The 16,308-nt window shown below is 40.1% G+C and overlaps 1 protein-coding gene across 2 annotated transcripts in view; it reads right to left on the minus strand.

The window, feature by feature from the left end:
• The window catches only part of FAF1 (Fas associated factor 1), a 324,982-nt gene that overhangs the window by 21,961 nt on the left and 286,713 nt on the right, over positions 1 to 16,308 (minus strand). For both annotated transcript variants that reach the window (XM_023752761.1, XM_023752762.1), the window contains 3 exons: positions 14,657 to 14,737; positions 13,329 to 13,406; positions 5,979 to 6,191 (listed from right to left, as the gene is read on the minus strand). In XM_023752761.1, the coding sequence (XP_023608529.1) occupies positions 5,979 to 6,191; positions 13,329 to 13,406; positions 14,657 to 14,737 (372 nt within the window). The remainder of the gene's footprint in view (positions 1 to 5,978; positions 6,192 to 13,328; positions 13,407 to 14,656; positions 14,738 to 16,308) is intronic.

A 16,308-nucleotide genomic window follows, 5' to 3' on the forward strand; every position in this document is an offset into this window, starting at 1 on the left:
AGTACAATTTGTAATGCTTTTATTTTAGATGTGTGTTTTAACCAGAATGTGAACTCTTCAAGGTCAGTAACAATTTCTTTTATTTCTTTATCATTAGTGTCTGGTATGGAGGCTGGCAGAGTGGTTACTCAGCAAATGCCCTGCTATATATGAAAGAACAAATACATGAGTGAAATGTAAATTAAACTACTTATATATACTTATGGTGGCAAATAAAATATCCTTGTATTACTGGTGAAGTCAGATGTCAGCCGCAGTAGCTTCTGGATACAGACTGTAAGTTCTACAAGGGTAAGAACCATGTCACTATTTTCAGCACCGTGTTCGCCGTGTTGAGGTTAGTGCTTAGCGTAATAAAGGCAGATGGATGAGAGAGGAAGTAATCTGTATACCATAAGTTTGTAAGGCTTTCCCCCACTTCATTTAAACAATCCTTACTGAGGGTCTACTCTGTGAAAAACCCTGCTAGAAGCTTATTTATACTTACTCTCCTGAGAGGGAGAAAGAAAACATTTATGAGTTATAGTTTCCTTAGAAAGCTGGGGGAAAAATAAATACCGGTACATTCAGTTCTTTGTTTTAGAGTATACCTACAATGTCTGGTACTGCATTTCTGAGTGTATGTTTTTCTACTTGGGTTCATAGCTATAGATCTGGAGGAAGAAATGTTTTTGAGACAAGAACAGGGGCTGTGTAATTACACGGGTCACAAGGTGCACAGGCCACAGTCCCGAAGCAACTGCCATCACCATGCTCCTTTCCCATGTATCTGCATTTTATACACAAAGACCTCACTTTCCATGCAGGTGGGGTGTCTCTGAGTGACACAGATATGAATAGAGGGGAAAAAAAACCCAAACCAGAGGAGACAGGGAGGGAAAGAATCGTGGGATAGAAAAATGAGGAGGAAAGAGTGGAATGAAGAAGAGTATAACAAGGGTAAAACAGGATTGGACAGAAGAAGGGGAGGGGTGGGAAAGAAGGAGATGGTTGGGGATACTGACAGTCCCACACTGAATGGCCCTGGACCACTGTAGGTCTAGAGGACAACTGGGGGGCCGGCCGGGGCCTCTTACTCTGGCTCCTAGGCATGGTGAGTAGTGGGGTCAGTGCCATTCCTGAGCATTTAGGACTCAGCTGCTTCGCTACCAACTCCCATATGATGCCTGAGGAAGGAAATAGGCCACTGATGTTCACATGGCTCTAACATATCCAAGAGGTAGAGCTGAATGACCAAACTCCGGAAGTGAATGCTACACTTCTCTTGGTAACTGTTATTAGCAAAATGGACAACAAAATAACAAAAACAAATAGCTCAATGTTCCCAGCATCCTGACAATTAGTTTTTCTGGGAAAGGCCTGTGTCTGCCATAGGCTATGTTGGTTATTCCCCAGTGCTCAGTTCAGTAAATAGTTGGACAGCAGGGAAATCTTAGCATGAGGTGTTCTGGTTGGGGGTGGAGGCGCAGAAGAGCATTTAGCAAGTCCTTTGGTGAGAAACCAGGCTCTGCTTTATGGAGAAAAGGCTGAAGACACAATAAGACTCCTAGAGCTAAGTCTTATGTTATTTGTTATTAAAGAGGTGAGGTCTTAAGATGTGCTTTTTGACAGTCTTTAGTTTGGTGGTAATTTAAGATGACTTTTACAAATTAGATCCTAATCCTTGCAGACACAGACGGCTGTTACAGAATAGCCTTGCAAAAACACTAGTCATTTGACTTGAAAAAGCATTCAGAGAAGGATGAAGGGTCATTAACTCTCACCCCACCCCTGGCTCTAGGCGGTCTAATGAGTCCTGGGTGGGCTTTCTGGGTTTAGGTCTGGGTCTGGAATCTGGGTGGGCCCAGGGCATCTCTTCTTATTTGAAACAACCTCTCTAGTTCACCCTGGAATCAGAACTTTAGGATCAGACCTGAGGTCATTAACATTCAACAACAGTAACTGAATGTTTATGGGTGAGGCACCATGCAGAACCAGGGGGGATAGACATGAAGATGATATGGACAGTCTCTGTAAACAATTATAGAAAAATAGGACAAGTGCTACTAGAGGGAATGTATAAACAGCAATGGGTACATAGGGAGGAGCTTGGGAGAAGGGGAGGGCTTCCCAGAGAGGATGACATTTCAGTTGCACATTAAAAAAATGAGTTCCAACAGGGCAGCCAAAGCGGGAAGAGTGGATATCAAGGAAGAAAGAACAGAGGCATGAGAGTCTCTTGTGTCTTTAGTGAATAGTGAGCAATCTCATATCTCCTGGTAATGGAAATAAGTAATGAGAGGCAGGGTTTAAGGTGGGAGAGGTAGGTATGAAACCAGATTGTGAAGAGTCTTTGAAAACATTCTAAGGTGTCTGTACTTACCTAGGACAGTAGAGAACTACCAAATTTTTTAAGTAAGAAAGGGAATGATCAGAGTGGGATTAAAAAAACCCCACTGGGTAGTGGGTAATTTCAGGTTGACCAAAAACCATAAAATGGACCCGTGCTGCATACTGGGAAGCTCTTGATTTCTCCTATAGGAAGAAAACTTTGCTTAGACTTTTTCTCTGGGAAACTGGGGCAAACTTAATCTACACTGCCCTTGGGATGGGGATAGAAATGTGGTTGGTGGGAAAGGAATAATGGGAGGTGGGAAAGGAATAATGGGAGATGACTGTTAAAAACAGTGTAAAACAACGCATGCATGATTGAGATCTAAATCAAGAGTAAAGTTTCTCTAAGACTATGTGACTGATCCTCTATTGACACTTAACAGTCTCACTGAAGAGGCCTCATTCTTGGTCTGTAGAGTTCAAGGCAAGCAGGTAGCAGGCCCAACAATCCTCTACATTTCATTTCACAGTTCCCCTACTTCCCACAGTCCACATTTTTGTCCTGTGGGAAGATGTCAATAACACGGATCATAAACCCAGATCCTTTTAAGAGACTGCTTCCCTTACCCTACCCTCAGTAGTCAGTTTTAAAAATTAACTTGAAAGAAACTTTAACTTTAGGAGTCAGAAGGTCGTTGGACTCCATCTTTTCTAGCACTTCCTTCCATTTTACAGATGAGACCCAGAAGGGGAGTGAAAATAACTAAGGGCTGGGATCTTAAAGTTCCATGGTGATGGATGTTAACTAGACGTGTTGCGGTGATCATTTTGCAGTGTACACAAATATTGAATCATTATATTGTACACCTGTAACTAATATAAAGTTATATGTCAACTGTATCTCAATTAAAAAACAAAACAAAACAAGGGTTGGGAAGAACTAATTTAGCTCCTAAGTTTTGTAAGTTCTCCAAGGTGAGATGTAAAACTTAAGGCTAATCTTGAACCCCTTAACAGGGGTTCTTTTCCAAGCTTCACACATTTAGAGTTCAACTGCACTGACAGAACTTAAGGTATTTGGATGTGTGGCTCACACAGCATGTGCACACATGTGTTCCCTTGGGCATGTTTGTGCATGTACAATATATGAATAAGGAGGAAGCGTTTGGAGCAATAGGTAGAACTAGTGAAAGAGAGGCCAGCACCTGGGGTCCATCTAGTCTCTTTGATTTAGATATAAGTGGCAGGATCCTCATCCTACCTAGGGCATTTGAGAATGAATGGTGGAGCTAAACAACCACTGGCTTCTGTCTCTATCCTGCAAATCTGATAGCCAATGTGAGGGACTAAGATGAATGTTAATCAACTTCTTTGTTTTGTGTGTTTGATAAAGTCCAGGTTACTAAACCTCATATTACTTGATGATAATAGAATCAAAGAATATTAAGATTTACTATGCATCTTAAAGGTAAGCTAGTCCATATCAAGTAGGAACACCAAGAATGAATCCTGCTCCAATATATATTCATTATTGCTGAGAAGGGATCATTCACAAGTGTTGAGTTATATCCAATGACAGAAAAATCACTACCTTACAACACAAGATATTCCTCCCTTAGAAAATACTTTCTTACAGGGCACTTTCTTGCCTCCTGTAACTTTCAACTGATTGGTCCCACTTCTGTCTTTGGAGCCTCGAAGTCAAATCCCTTTTTTTCATGGCAGGCCTTCAATGACTGAAGACCAAACCACGTCTCCCATGCCTTTTCCTTCCCTAAAGGAAATGTTCCTCAAACGATATAATTTCTAGTCCCTCACCTTCCTATCAGCCCTGCTGTAGACATGCTCCTGTTTTTCACGCTTCAGCCTGGTATAAGGACTCTTTCAGAGGTTGTTTATCTTAGTATAGAGCTGAATAGGACCATCAAGTGATCCTCTTGTTGGAATTATAAGATTACATCTCTAAAATTATAGCTAGCTTTTTGTTGGCAGCCAAAACACATTATTTATGTCCCAGTGCACGGATTTGTGCACATTGGAAGGAAATTAATTAGAAGAAATATTTTAATATCACTATTTGCATCTTGCGAATGAAAAGAAAATAGTATTCTACCGAGTCTCCTATCTACCTACTCCAGGACTTCTGTGAGGATCAAATGAGGTGAGGCACGGGAAAACGCTTCACAGACATTTGGTTAAACTGTAAAATGTTTGCACCTGGCTATAAAGCAAGTCAGTTCCTGGGCTGAAGAAACTCCAAGGAGGCTAGTTGCTAGGGAGAGGAAGCCAGGCGTTGCTATGTGATGTCATTACCTGGTGCCCACAGCGACTGTTTCCGGGCTGGGCTGGGCTGTGGGCAGCATTTTGCACCATGGGGTCTTGACACCGTTGGCTGTGATTTGGTGGGGTGTTGCTCTGGGGTGGTGGAGGGGCCTGTGTCCTACTTGGGGGAAGCCAAGTGTTGGTTTGTTGGTGCCAGGTCCCTGGTGCCATTTATTTTTAAATGGCCAGTGAGTGTCATGGCAGCTCCTGCATTGAGCGTCTGCCCCCTGGTGGTCAGTGCGTGTCATAGCTACCGGTTGGATGGACGGACACTTAGCCTTTTATATAGTCAGCTTAATTCAACCATAATCTCTGCTAAAGCATGATCTTTCCATTGCAAACTTGAGCAATTGATATTCTAAACTTAATGCATAAATCTCTCTACATTTCTGTAATATTTCTCCAGGTTCATTTTTGCCTATTGTTTTAGTATTTCAAGGTTTTCTTGAATCTTATTTTCCATAATCCAAAAATCTGACGAAGTCTTCATTTAAGTTGCTAGTAAGCACAGTGAGTAATACAGGGTTAAATATAAAACCTCTTGGTTCCCTCCAGGAAGAGGGCAGTCTCTTAGTCAACACTTTGTGGTCACCACTGTTTAATCAGCAATGAATCCACCTAACTGTAGATTTATCTCTCTACTTTGCCTCAGAATACTATCAGAGACTATTAAGAATCTTGCTGAAGCCGAAACCGGTTTGGCTCAGTGGATAGAGCGTCGGCCTGCGGACTGAGGGGTCCCGGGTTCGATTCCGGTCAAGGGCATGTGCCTGGGTTGCGGGCACATCCCCAGTAGGAGATGTGCAGGAGGCGGCTGATTGATGTTTCTCTCCCATCGATGTTTCTAACTCTCTATCTCTCTCCCTTCCTCTCTGTGAAAAATCAATAAAATATATTAAAAAAAAAAAAGAATCTTGCTGAAATGCAGATACACAGTGAATATAGGTTACCCTCCTTGACTTCCAGGCTAATAATAACTATTAAATCACAAAATAGTCTTGTTTTAACATGACTCGTTCTTAGTAAACCTATAACCATTTGACCTTGATCTAACTCTGTTAGGCTGTTAAGCACACAATTTTCAGATCTATTCTGAGGTTTAGAGAGATGAGATCTTGGGAAAGCCTGTATGAATGCTGGAACAGGGGAAGTAGCTAGGAAAAAACCCCACACCTAGTACCTGAATTCTAGCATAGGCTATTGAGCATATGTCTGCTGTGCGGAGAGGCCATACCTTCCCCAAAGGCTGTACCATTGGACTTTCCTTGGACTACTTTATCCAGCCCTAACGATGGGACATCTCCCATCTGGACACACTTCCCAAGAAAGGCATAGGAACTTACGTCTCTCCTAGGAAAGGTGCTCAGTAACTTGAACTCATTCCATGGAAATCCTTTGGAAGTTACAAAATCAAAGACAATCTGGAGCTTATTGCTGGCCAGAAAACGCCTCTCGAGGAACTCTCCACTGGGGGTACGGATCCGCAGTTTGCTCACGGGTTCAGCATCTTCTTTCGGCTCTGGAGGCAGGGCCTGCTCTAAGGAGAGCCGAATGGCCTAAGGAGAGCAAGAACCAGGTGTTAAACTATGTAATGGGTGAGACTGTGGGGAGTGGGGGAGAGATTAGAAAAAAGCTGCTGCTTTCTAGAAACTCATCAAACAGTTATTTCCCATTTATTAACCAAACCTAACACTTGAACAACAGACTCATGTGTTTTTCATTTTCTTAATATCAGCCCAGCGATTTTCAAACTTTTTCATCTCACGGCATACATAAACTAATAAAATCTGTTTATTAAAAAAATATTATTTTTTACTGATCTGACAAAAAAGGTATAATTTTGATTGGTTTACATATATACAAATTACCTAACTTTTTGCTCCAAAGTGATTTTTCAAAAAATATATTTTTATTGATTTCAGAGAGAAGGGAGAGCGAGACAGAAACATCAATGATGAGAGAGAATCATTGATCAGCTGCCTCCTGCATGCCCCCTACTGAGGATTGAGCCCACAACCCAGGCATGTGCCCTTGACTGGAATTGAACCTGGAACCCTTCAGTTCGCAGGTCGGTGCTCTATCCACTGAGCCAAACCAGCTAGGGCCAAAGTGATTTAAAAAAAAAAATCAGGTGCCTATAATTGTATATAAGGATTTCTGGTACTAAGAATTAACCGATCAGATGCAACATTATTATGAGATGTGATCAATAAGATGTAACTCATATGACTAATATATTTATGGTTCAAGCCAGGGCATTCACAATGGATGGCTGCTATTGTTGTGTTGGCTGTGACAATCTATTTGACAATCTAAGGGAAAAGTGGTCAGTGCCCCAGACTAAATAATCAGGTAATGCATGTTTTAAAAATTCTTGCAGCACACTGGTTAAAAATCACTGTATTAGCCTAAGGGGCAATTAACTAAAATAAATTCCAACCTGTTTTATTATTATTTTTTAAAAATGTTTTATTGATTAAGGTATTACAAATGTGTCTTCATCCCCTCATTGTTCCCTCATCCCCCTAGTTGTTTTATTTTTTTTTATTTTGTTTTTTATTAATCCTCACCCAAGGATATTTTTTCCATTAATTTTAAGAGGGAGTGGAAGGGAGAGAGTGAGGGAGAAGAAGAGGGGAGAGAGAGAGAGAGAGAGAGAGAGAGAGAGAGAGAGAGAGAGAGAGAGAAACATCAGTGTGAGAGAGACACATTGTCTTCTGTAAGCAACCTGACCTGGCTGTAGAGAATCTACAACCCAGGTACATGCTCTTGACCAGGAATCAAACCCGAGAATGGGAATCAAACCCGTGACCCTTGAGTACATGTGCCGATGCTCCAAACACTGAACCACACCGGCCAGGGTGACACAAATTATTAAAGTGGTAAGTAACTCCATAGAAAAGGAAAGGTAATTTAATTTTTTAATTTTTTTTTTACTAAAGGGTTAGGGTATTTGAGATTGAGGAAAGAGGTATTACATACTCAGTTGCTTCCTTTCTAGGATGAAAATTAAGGCTATTAAAAGCATTTACAAAACACATCTACACATAACTATTCACATTTGAAAAATATACATTTCCTATGTAGAAATGACTTAAAAGTTAGTAGAATACTGGATATATTAACATTAAAATGGAATGGGCCCTGGCCAGGTGGATCAGTTAGTTGAGCGTCGTCCCATACACCAAAAGATTGCAAGTTCAATTCTACTCAGGGCACATACCTAGATTGCAGGTTCCATTCCCAGTCAGTGCACATATGGGAGGCAACTGACCCCCTGGTGGTCAGGGCACATCATAGCGACCAGTCATTCCACTGGTCGTTCCGCCATTCGGTCAATTTGCATATTAGGTTTTATTATATAGGATTGGTGTCCTGAGTCAGCAATGAGTTTCAGCTGAATAGTTTCAAGTATTAAACTATTCTAGTAATGCTGTCATATATTAATAACTCAGTGAATATATGATGCTATGTATATCAAAATTAAATTCTAGTTATACTGTTTTTTTTTTAAAAAAAGATTTTTTATTGAGTTTTAGAGAGAGAGGGGAAAAGGGAGAGGGAGAGAGAGAAACATTGATGTGAGATCCATACATCGATCAGCTGCCTCCTGCATGTTCCACAACCCGGGCATGCACTCCGACTAGGAATTGAATTGGGAACCTCCTGGTGCACGGAATGATGCCCAACTAACTGAGCCACACCGGCGAGGGCTAAATTATATTTCTTATGTCTTCATTTCTAAGTATCAGCTTCTCCATATAAAAACTGAGAGAGTAGGACTTTTTAAATAGTGCAACCCCAAGCAACCATTAACTGAAGTATAAGATCGATTCATATTTTCAACTTATACCAGGTTTCCTTGTTTTCTTACAGACCTAAAATGCAGATAAAAACTATACTTGTTGAGTAAACCAAATTGAAGTTGAACAATGATGTTTACTAAGGCTGCTATTCGAGTATAGGTGTCTTTCTTGTTTTTGTTAATCCTTACCCAAGGCTATTTTTTCCATTGATTTCTTTCGTTTTTGAGAGAGAGAGAAAGTGGAAGTGAGAATAGAGACAGAGAGACACACTGGTGGGTTGCCTTCTGCATGAGCCCATACCAGGGCTGGGGATTGAGCCTACAACCAAGGTATGTACCCTTGACCGGAATTGAACCTGTGACCTTTCAGTCCATGGGTCAATGCTCAACCATTGAACCAAACTGGCTAGGGCAGTGTCCTGTATATCACTGTTTTTCAACAATGTTTACTTATATGAGGCCTTTTCTTTTAGTCAGTAGATTTCAAACTGAGCTACTAGTTTTTTGTTCTTTCTTGCCAGTAAAACTTGGGTATTTAGATCCCAAGATTGCTGAGTTTTATCTAATATCTCTTCATTGTTTCCCACACTGAATCCCTGGTGTGGGATATCTGAGGCCAGTTTTCATTTTGGGGAAAAGCCTTGGAGAGTGGGTACACTGAGGAGCAGACATTGTCTGTACAATGAATGGGGTAATGAGCTACTGTTGTTTATTCTTCTGAAGTATAATTGGTTGGGTTCAGGTAATAATGTAGCATCTGTTGTTATATTGTGCATGGAAATGTCAAAACAGAAAGCAAGCAGACAGGTGGATTAAGGGGAGAACAGGAGGAAAAAAACAGGAAATATCACATTAAGTTCTGATTTAAAGTAGGGAACAATGATTTGAGTTTTGATGCTAGGCACTTATTGTATGCTGGCTATGTGTGACTTTTCAATGAGCTTCAGTTTTTCTCACTTGTAGAGAAATCTCTAACCTTGTAGCTTGTTTTAACAGTCAATGAGAACACTTGAGATACAGATGATACTCAACAAAGTATTTTCTACCCTCCATAACTGAGAGCCCTCAGCGTACAGAGACTGGGTTTGTCAGGCATAGTGTCCTGTACATATATGACAGGCACTCAATAAGTGTTTAAACACGAGTAAACTTTGATTTCCAAACAGTAAAATATTACACATATTTGAACACTGGGCTCAATTATCACTTCTTCTATAATGCTGTCCGATTCTCAAAGCTGTAAGTGACTTTTACTTTGCCCTTAAACTCCTTAAGTATTTTGCTTTTACTTTTCATGTTATTTTGCACATTTTTCCTTGACTTGCTATTATTACTTGTAGACATTTTGCATCTTCTCTACAAGACGTAATCTCTCCTGGCAGGTAGAAAATGTTTTATATTCCTTTGTTTATCCTTCAGTGCTCAGCACAGTTCTTGTTCAAAAAACATTAGTTGAGTAAGTATGAGGTGACATTCTGTGACTGAGAATGATGACTAGTGGAGTTTTCCTCCGTTCTGGTTAGGGCTCTCCAGGCTTTCCATCACTTGTTAGATGGCTTCCTCTTTTCATAAGCGAACCTTGCTATTAATCTCACATCTAGAAAAAAGTTCTTTTCTGTGAAGCCACCCTCGGAAGTCATTTAACACCCTTCTCTTTGTTTTCCCTGCACTGAGGCAGACCTCTATAATGATGTTACATTTGGTATTGTAATTCTATTTTTACAAGACTATGAACTCCTGGATGGGAGGACCCATGTCCGTATCCCTACCTCCTAAGAGATTTTGGGCACATACTAAGTATTAAAAGAATTGTAAAATGAGCGAATGAAAAATTATCTATATTGTTATGGAGAAGACATGGACATAAGGGTGAAAAAATCAGTCAAGCTAAATGGATTTCCCATATTTAGGGGCCCAGTACAAGAGGTTGCAGAAGTAACTCACTGTCTTTTGGCGGGTAAAGTGAAGCCTAGTGAAAAGGCTGAAAATAGAGAGAGAACCATGATGGTGGTGTAGGTAAACTCCTGTACTCTCCACTTCCCCCAAAATTATAACTAAAATACGGAACAACCATCATTCAGAACCCCCTGAAATCTGGCTGAGTGAAAGTCCTACAACTAGAGAAGTGAAGAAGAAAGCACACTGAGATTGGTAGAAGGGGTGGAGACACAGAATGGGCTACTCCAACCCACACATGTGGAATTTTTTAATCAGGAGGGATCTCTCCAAGGCCTCCCATGAGAAGCAGGGCGTCCCTGCCACACACCAGACCCTGACCCCAGAGTTCCAGAGCTGGGAAGAGAAGCTTCGGGATTGTGGCTGAGTGACACAGAGACTGCTGGAATTCCAGGTGTTCCTCTTAAAGGATCTGTGCATAAACTTACAGGGTCTCACGTCCTCTGAGCTCCAGTGTTGGGTGGCAGCTTTAAATCCAGAGACATACAGGGAAGAATTGGACTGTCTGGCATCCAGGCAGGAACTAGGGGGCAGCTTTCTCCTGGACAGGGGTGCTCACAGGGTCATTGTTCCTGTGCTGGGACCTCCCTTGTTGCAGAGCTGACTGGCAGCTATACCCGAGTTCCCATCGCCATGGCCTACACTGTTCACTCATCCCTGGTGATTCCCTGATACCGCACCCCATCCAATTTGAAGCCCCACTCAAGCTGTTTGCAGCAGCTTTTCCATACGAATGGCCTGTCCTGGCTCAGGCTTCAGACTTTGCTAAACTCTCTCAAACAAGCAGCAGTGGGACTCAGCATGCCCCAAACCTATCAATAAAAGGCCCAAGACCTGGCACTAGCATCAACTTGCCTTGCTTCACAGCTGGGCCTTGCCTGGGCACTTCCTAGCCTAATCCAAGTAGCAGCCATCTGCAGATCTCTCTGTAGCTCCTGCTGAGTGGCTCCAGGCAATGCCTGACTTTGCACCTCCTGGGAGGTCCCAGAGCCAATGCACCCGGTGGACAGCTTCAGACCATACTAGATTACAACTTTATGTATCCACAAGTGACACACTCAAGAAGCAGACTCAGTAAGTCCTGCTCCATAGGGGTGTCTCCTGCACAGCAACTCTTCCATTGTAGACACAGCTGGTCCTCACAGCCAATTGGCCTGGAGACCAATTCCTCCCAGTGATGCCAATCAAGGCTCAACTACAACAAGACTGTGACACAGCCCACATAGGGGCGCACCTAGAGTGCTCAGCTAAGGTGACTGGGGAGGCTGAACCACTACAGGACACCTATTACACAAGGCCACTCTACCAATTCCAGGAAATATAACAGTTCTACCTAATACATAGAAATAAACACTGGGAAACAGCTAAAATGTGCAAAGAAACATGTTACAAATAAAAGAAATGGAAGCAAGCAAACTACTAGATACAGAGTTTAAACCAATGGTTATAAGGTTACTCAAAGATCTTAATGAGAATGTTAAGGGACTTAGTGAGACTTCCAAGGATCTTAGTGAGAATGTAAAAAAAACATGAAAAAGGACAAGTCAGAAAATAAGCATACACTAACTGAAATAAAGAATAATTTACAGGGATTGAACAGTAGAGTAGAGGATTCCTAGAATCAAATCAACAATTGGTATATGAGGAAGCAAAAAACATCCAATCAGAAGAGCAAAAAGAAAAAAGAATCTAAAAATATGAAGATAATGTAAGGAGCCTTTGGGACAATTTCAAGTGTACCAACGTTCACATTATGGAGATGCCAGAAGGAGAAGAGAGAGAGCAAGATATTGAAAACTTATTTGAAGAAATAATGACAGAAAACTTCCCCTACCTAGTGAAAGAAATTGACTTATAAATGGAAGTGCAGAGAGTCCCAAACAAGACCCACCTAAAAAGGCCCACATCAAGACACATAATTAAAATACTAAAGGTTAAAGACAAGGAGAGAATCTTAAAATCAGCAAGAGAAAAGCAGTTAGTTACCTACAAGGGAGCACCCATACAACTGTCAGCTGATTTCTCAACAGAAACTTTGCAGGCCAGAGGGAGTGGCAAGAAATACTCAACTTAATGAATAGCAAGAATCTACAGATTACTCTACCCAGCAAAGCTGTAATTTAGAATTGAAGGTCAGATAAAGAGCTTCACAGACAAGAAAAAGCTAAAGGAGTTCAAATAATACCAAACCAGTATTAGATGAAATGTTGAAGGGTATTCTTTAAGAAGATGAAGATGAAGATGAAGATGGAGGAGGAGGAGGAGGAGGAGGAGGAGGAGGAGGAGGAAATATGAACAATAAAATGGCAATAAATACATATCTATCAACAAGTGAATCTAAAAATGAAAATAAACAAATAAGAAATCTAATGAACAAAGTAAACTGATGAATAAAATATCTCAAAGGGAAGGGGGTGGGGGAGTGGGATATATCTCAGAGGGAAGGGGTGCGGGTGGGGGTGGGGCGGAAGGGATTAACCAAAAGATCTTACATGCATATATGCATTATCTATGGACACAGACAACAATAGAGCGATGAAGGTCTGGGGCAGGGTGGGAACAGGGTGGAGGGGAGCAAAGGGGGAATAAAAAGGGAACATCTGTAATACTCTCAACAATAAAGATTAAAAAAAAAAAAGCTAAAAAAAGGTTGACAATAGAATCTTTGTATTTTTGGGGTGAGACAATATCCAGGAAGAATGGGAGTATTTGTCAGGCAAGAAGAAGGGAAAGGAATAGAAACCTATGAATCTAGTCTAAGATCAAGTTTTCTAAGAGTTCTATACAACAGATTAGGAAAGGATAAGATCTTCCATATTAAAATGAGCCTGGGAAATGTGGAAAGAAGTTCTAAGAACTATTAACAGCCTCAGTATCAAATGCAGAGGACACAAACCTAGCCTTTGAATTACATTTTTAAGTTGTGCCATACCTCACGTTCCTCTTCTTGTTCTTTTCGAATCTGCTCCAAACGAGACTGTTCTGCCATCTCTCTCTCATGAGCTTCCCTCTGTTGATAAAAGAGAAAGGGAGCCAGCATTCAATAAACACTTAAAAAAAAAGAGGAGGAGGAGGGGGGGGAGGAGGAAGAAAAAAAAAGAAAAAAGAGAGCTAAGTCCCAGCATGACCCAGAGGTGCACTGTGGTAATAAAGTATTTTCTCTGGAATAAGAATAAAAATGAAAGCAACAACAAAGCATAGCTCTCTGTTCATGTTGGGTTCCTATTCAAATACCTAGGTAGCTCTGAGTAGTGTTGCATTCATTAGAACCATTGTCTCATCTTCCTTTCTAGTCTTTTTGGCTATGTTTCCTTTACCCAAATATCAAGCTTTATTCATGTCAGTCTCTACCATGCACCCCTTGCTGTTAGCAAATATTACTTTTTCTCTTCCACCCCTCTTCATTGGATCCCTCCCCAGTCCATTCTCACTTCTTGGCTTTTCAGAAAAGCTAAACAAACAAACAAACACCAAAAACTTTCTACTGAACTCCTGTTCACTGAATTCTCACAGAACTTAGTGCTTCCCTTATGACATTTAGAATCCTTGCCTAAGTGTTACAGCTATCTGTGCTCTTGACTTAATCTACTCTTTACCACATTTTAAAAAAATATATTTTATTGATTTTTCACAGAGAGGAAGGGAGAGTGATAGAGAGTTAGAAACATCGATGAAAGAGAAACATCGATCAGCTCCCTCCTGCACACCTCCTACTGGGGATGTGCCCGCAACCAAGGTACATGCCCTTGGCCAGAATCGAACCCGGGACCTTTCAGTCCGCAGGCAGACGCTCTATCCACTGAGCCAAACCGGTTAGGGCTCTTTACCACATTTTTGAGGGCAGAAACTGTGGCTCATTCATTTTACACTCTTTCGATGCCCAGTACAGAAGTAGGTGCTCAAAAAGCATTAAATAAATCAGTGGTTCTCGACCCTGACTGCACATTAGAATCACCTAAAAGTGTTTTAAAAATTGTTAGGTTGTACCCTAGACTCACTAAAAATAAAATAAAACAGATAATGTGCCCATTTTGTTTTCATTTTTATGATTCTCAACAAACTTCATCTTGTCAAAATGAACCATACCATACTTTAAGGACCCAGGGGTAAAATTATGTTTTTCTGTTAATTGAATCTAGCTTTCTCCATTGCAAACCCAACATTTTTGGGGATCAAAGTGATAAAAGGGCTGGCACTTAAGTAATGAAAAAACATTCTGGTTTGAGTTCTTTATCCCAGAAGTCCCTTGACCAAACCTACTTTTGCTCTGTCAGCCTCAAGTGAAAGGCGATAGGCCTCATCTTGTTCTCTCTTCACATTTTCTCTCGCTTCACGTTCATCCTTAAAAGAAAGGAAAAGATTCAAATGTGTTTTACCATATTACATTTTTAAAAGGAAAAAGTGGCAATCTCCTTGTTTTACTCATGTGTGAATTTATTATAAGTAAACAAGATACTTTTAAGATGCATAAAATATAAATAAGCAAACAAACATTAAGATGAGTTGCATGGTATATAGTGAAAATAAGAATGTTGAAGACTAGCTCTCTACCACTAACAAACTGTGTGACCTTGGACAAGTCATTTAACCTTTCTAGGTCTCAGTTTCTTCAGCTATAAAATAAAAATAATATTTGTCCCATAGGGTTGTTATGAAAATTAAATGCAATAATATATAAACTGTCTAGCAAAGCACCTGACAGTTCATTTTTATAATGATTAGTTCCCTTTGTTTTCCACCTGATTTTTCTAAGATAAACTTGGAGAATGTCAGCATTGGGACTAAGGACTGGGAGAGAATAAAGGACTTGGGAGTAATATCCTGGTCAGCATAAGGAGAGTCTGAAAGCAAAATACCCTAGTTAACTTCAGTCCATACCACACCACTAAAGCTTGGTTATCAAATAAGTATTTCCTCAATACCTTCACACTTATGAAGTGTGAATAACTCAGAAGTTCTCTAGATCTTTTAGAATATTTTTAGCTTCTGAAATAATTATGCCACCTGCCTACATTTAAATTGCAATTTCATACAAAATTAAAAGTTAATTCAACTGTCAGAACTTCTCATTTATTAAATTCTAGAGTATAGTCAATATACATGTACTTAAATTTAATAAATACTCACATCCATTGGCATTAGACTATAGATGCCCTTTTTGGTCATTTTGTTTAATAGGCTGAATCACAAAGTCACAAATGTTTAGCTATTTTGATGTTAAAAATGGAATTTCATATGGTTTAACTTAATACTTTGTAACTTTTTGTCTCCCCTATTCATTATATGCTCACTCAAGGTTGAGTATATGCTCAGCACTGTCTTAGGTGCTCTTTCTAATTCAAGCCTGAACTTCTCCCTGAAGTCTCATACACCTTATAGCTTCAATGATTCAATTAATTTCACAATCACTTGTATGAATAGTAATATTTCATTAATTCCAAATCTTTCAAGTAAAAAAATAGGAAGATTTAGATGTTGAAGCTAATTGCTATACTATCTAAAATGAAAAAGTATCCTAGGGAAAATATATGTTGGAACGAAATATAAGGAACAATGATTAACCTAACTGAGACCACACAGGCTGCAAAGCAGTCAAAATAATTTACATGTCATATAATATTACACATGAATAAAATGGGTTTTAAAAACTTCTACTTGGAAACTTGTACTTATTCATCAGTATTTATATTTTAAAGAAATAGAAACATATTCCTTTAAACGTATTTTCACTAATTCAACTGGGTAGTTCCCACTTTGGTTTATACGCTACAGCTTTACTATGACCAGGTACAATAAGCCTGATAGGACATATTTTATATATTTTTTTATATTTGTATTTGCTAACTTATTACTCTCTAAACTCCATCCGCCACTCAATATACAAGTTTGTACAGAATGGCTATGGCTGATCT

The sequence above is a fragment of the Myotis lucifugus genome, unplaced genomic scaffold (genome assembly GCF_000147115.1).
Source record: "Myotis lucifugus unplaced genomic scaffold, Myoluc2.0 scaffold_37, whole genome shotgun sequence".
In the NCBI taxonomy this organism is placed as follows: domain Eukaryota; kingdom Metazoa; phylum Chordata; class Mammalia; order Chiroptera; family Vespertilionidae; genus Myotis; species Myotis lucifugus.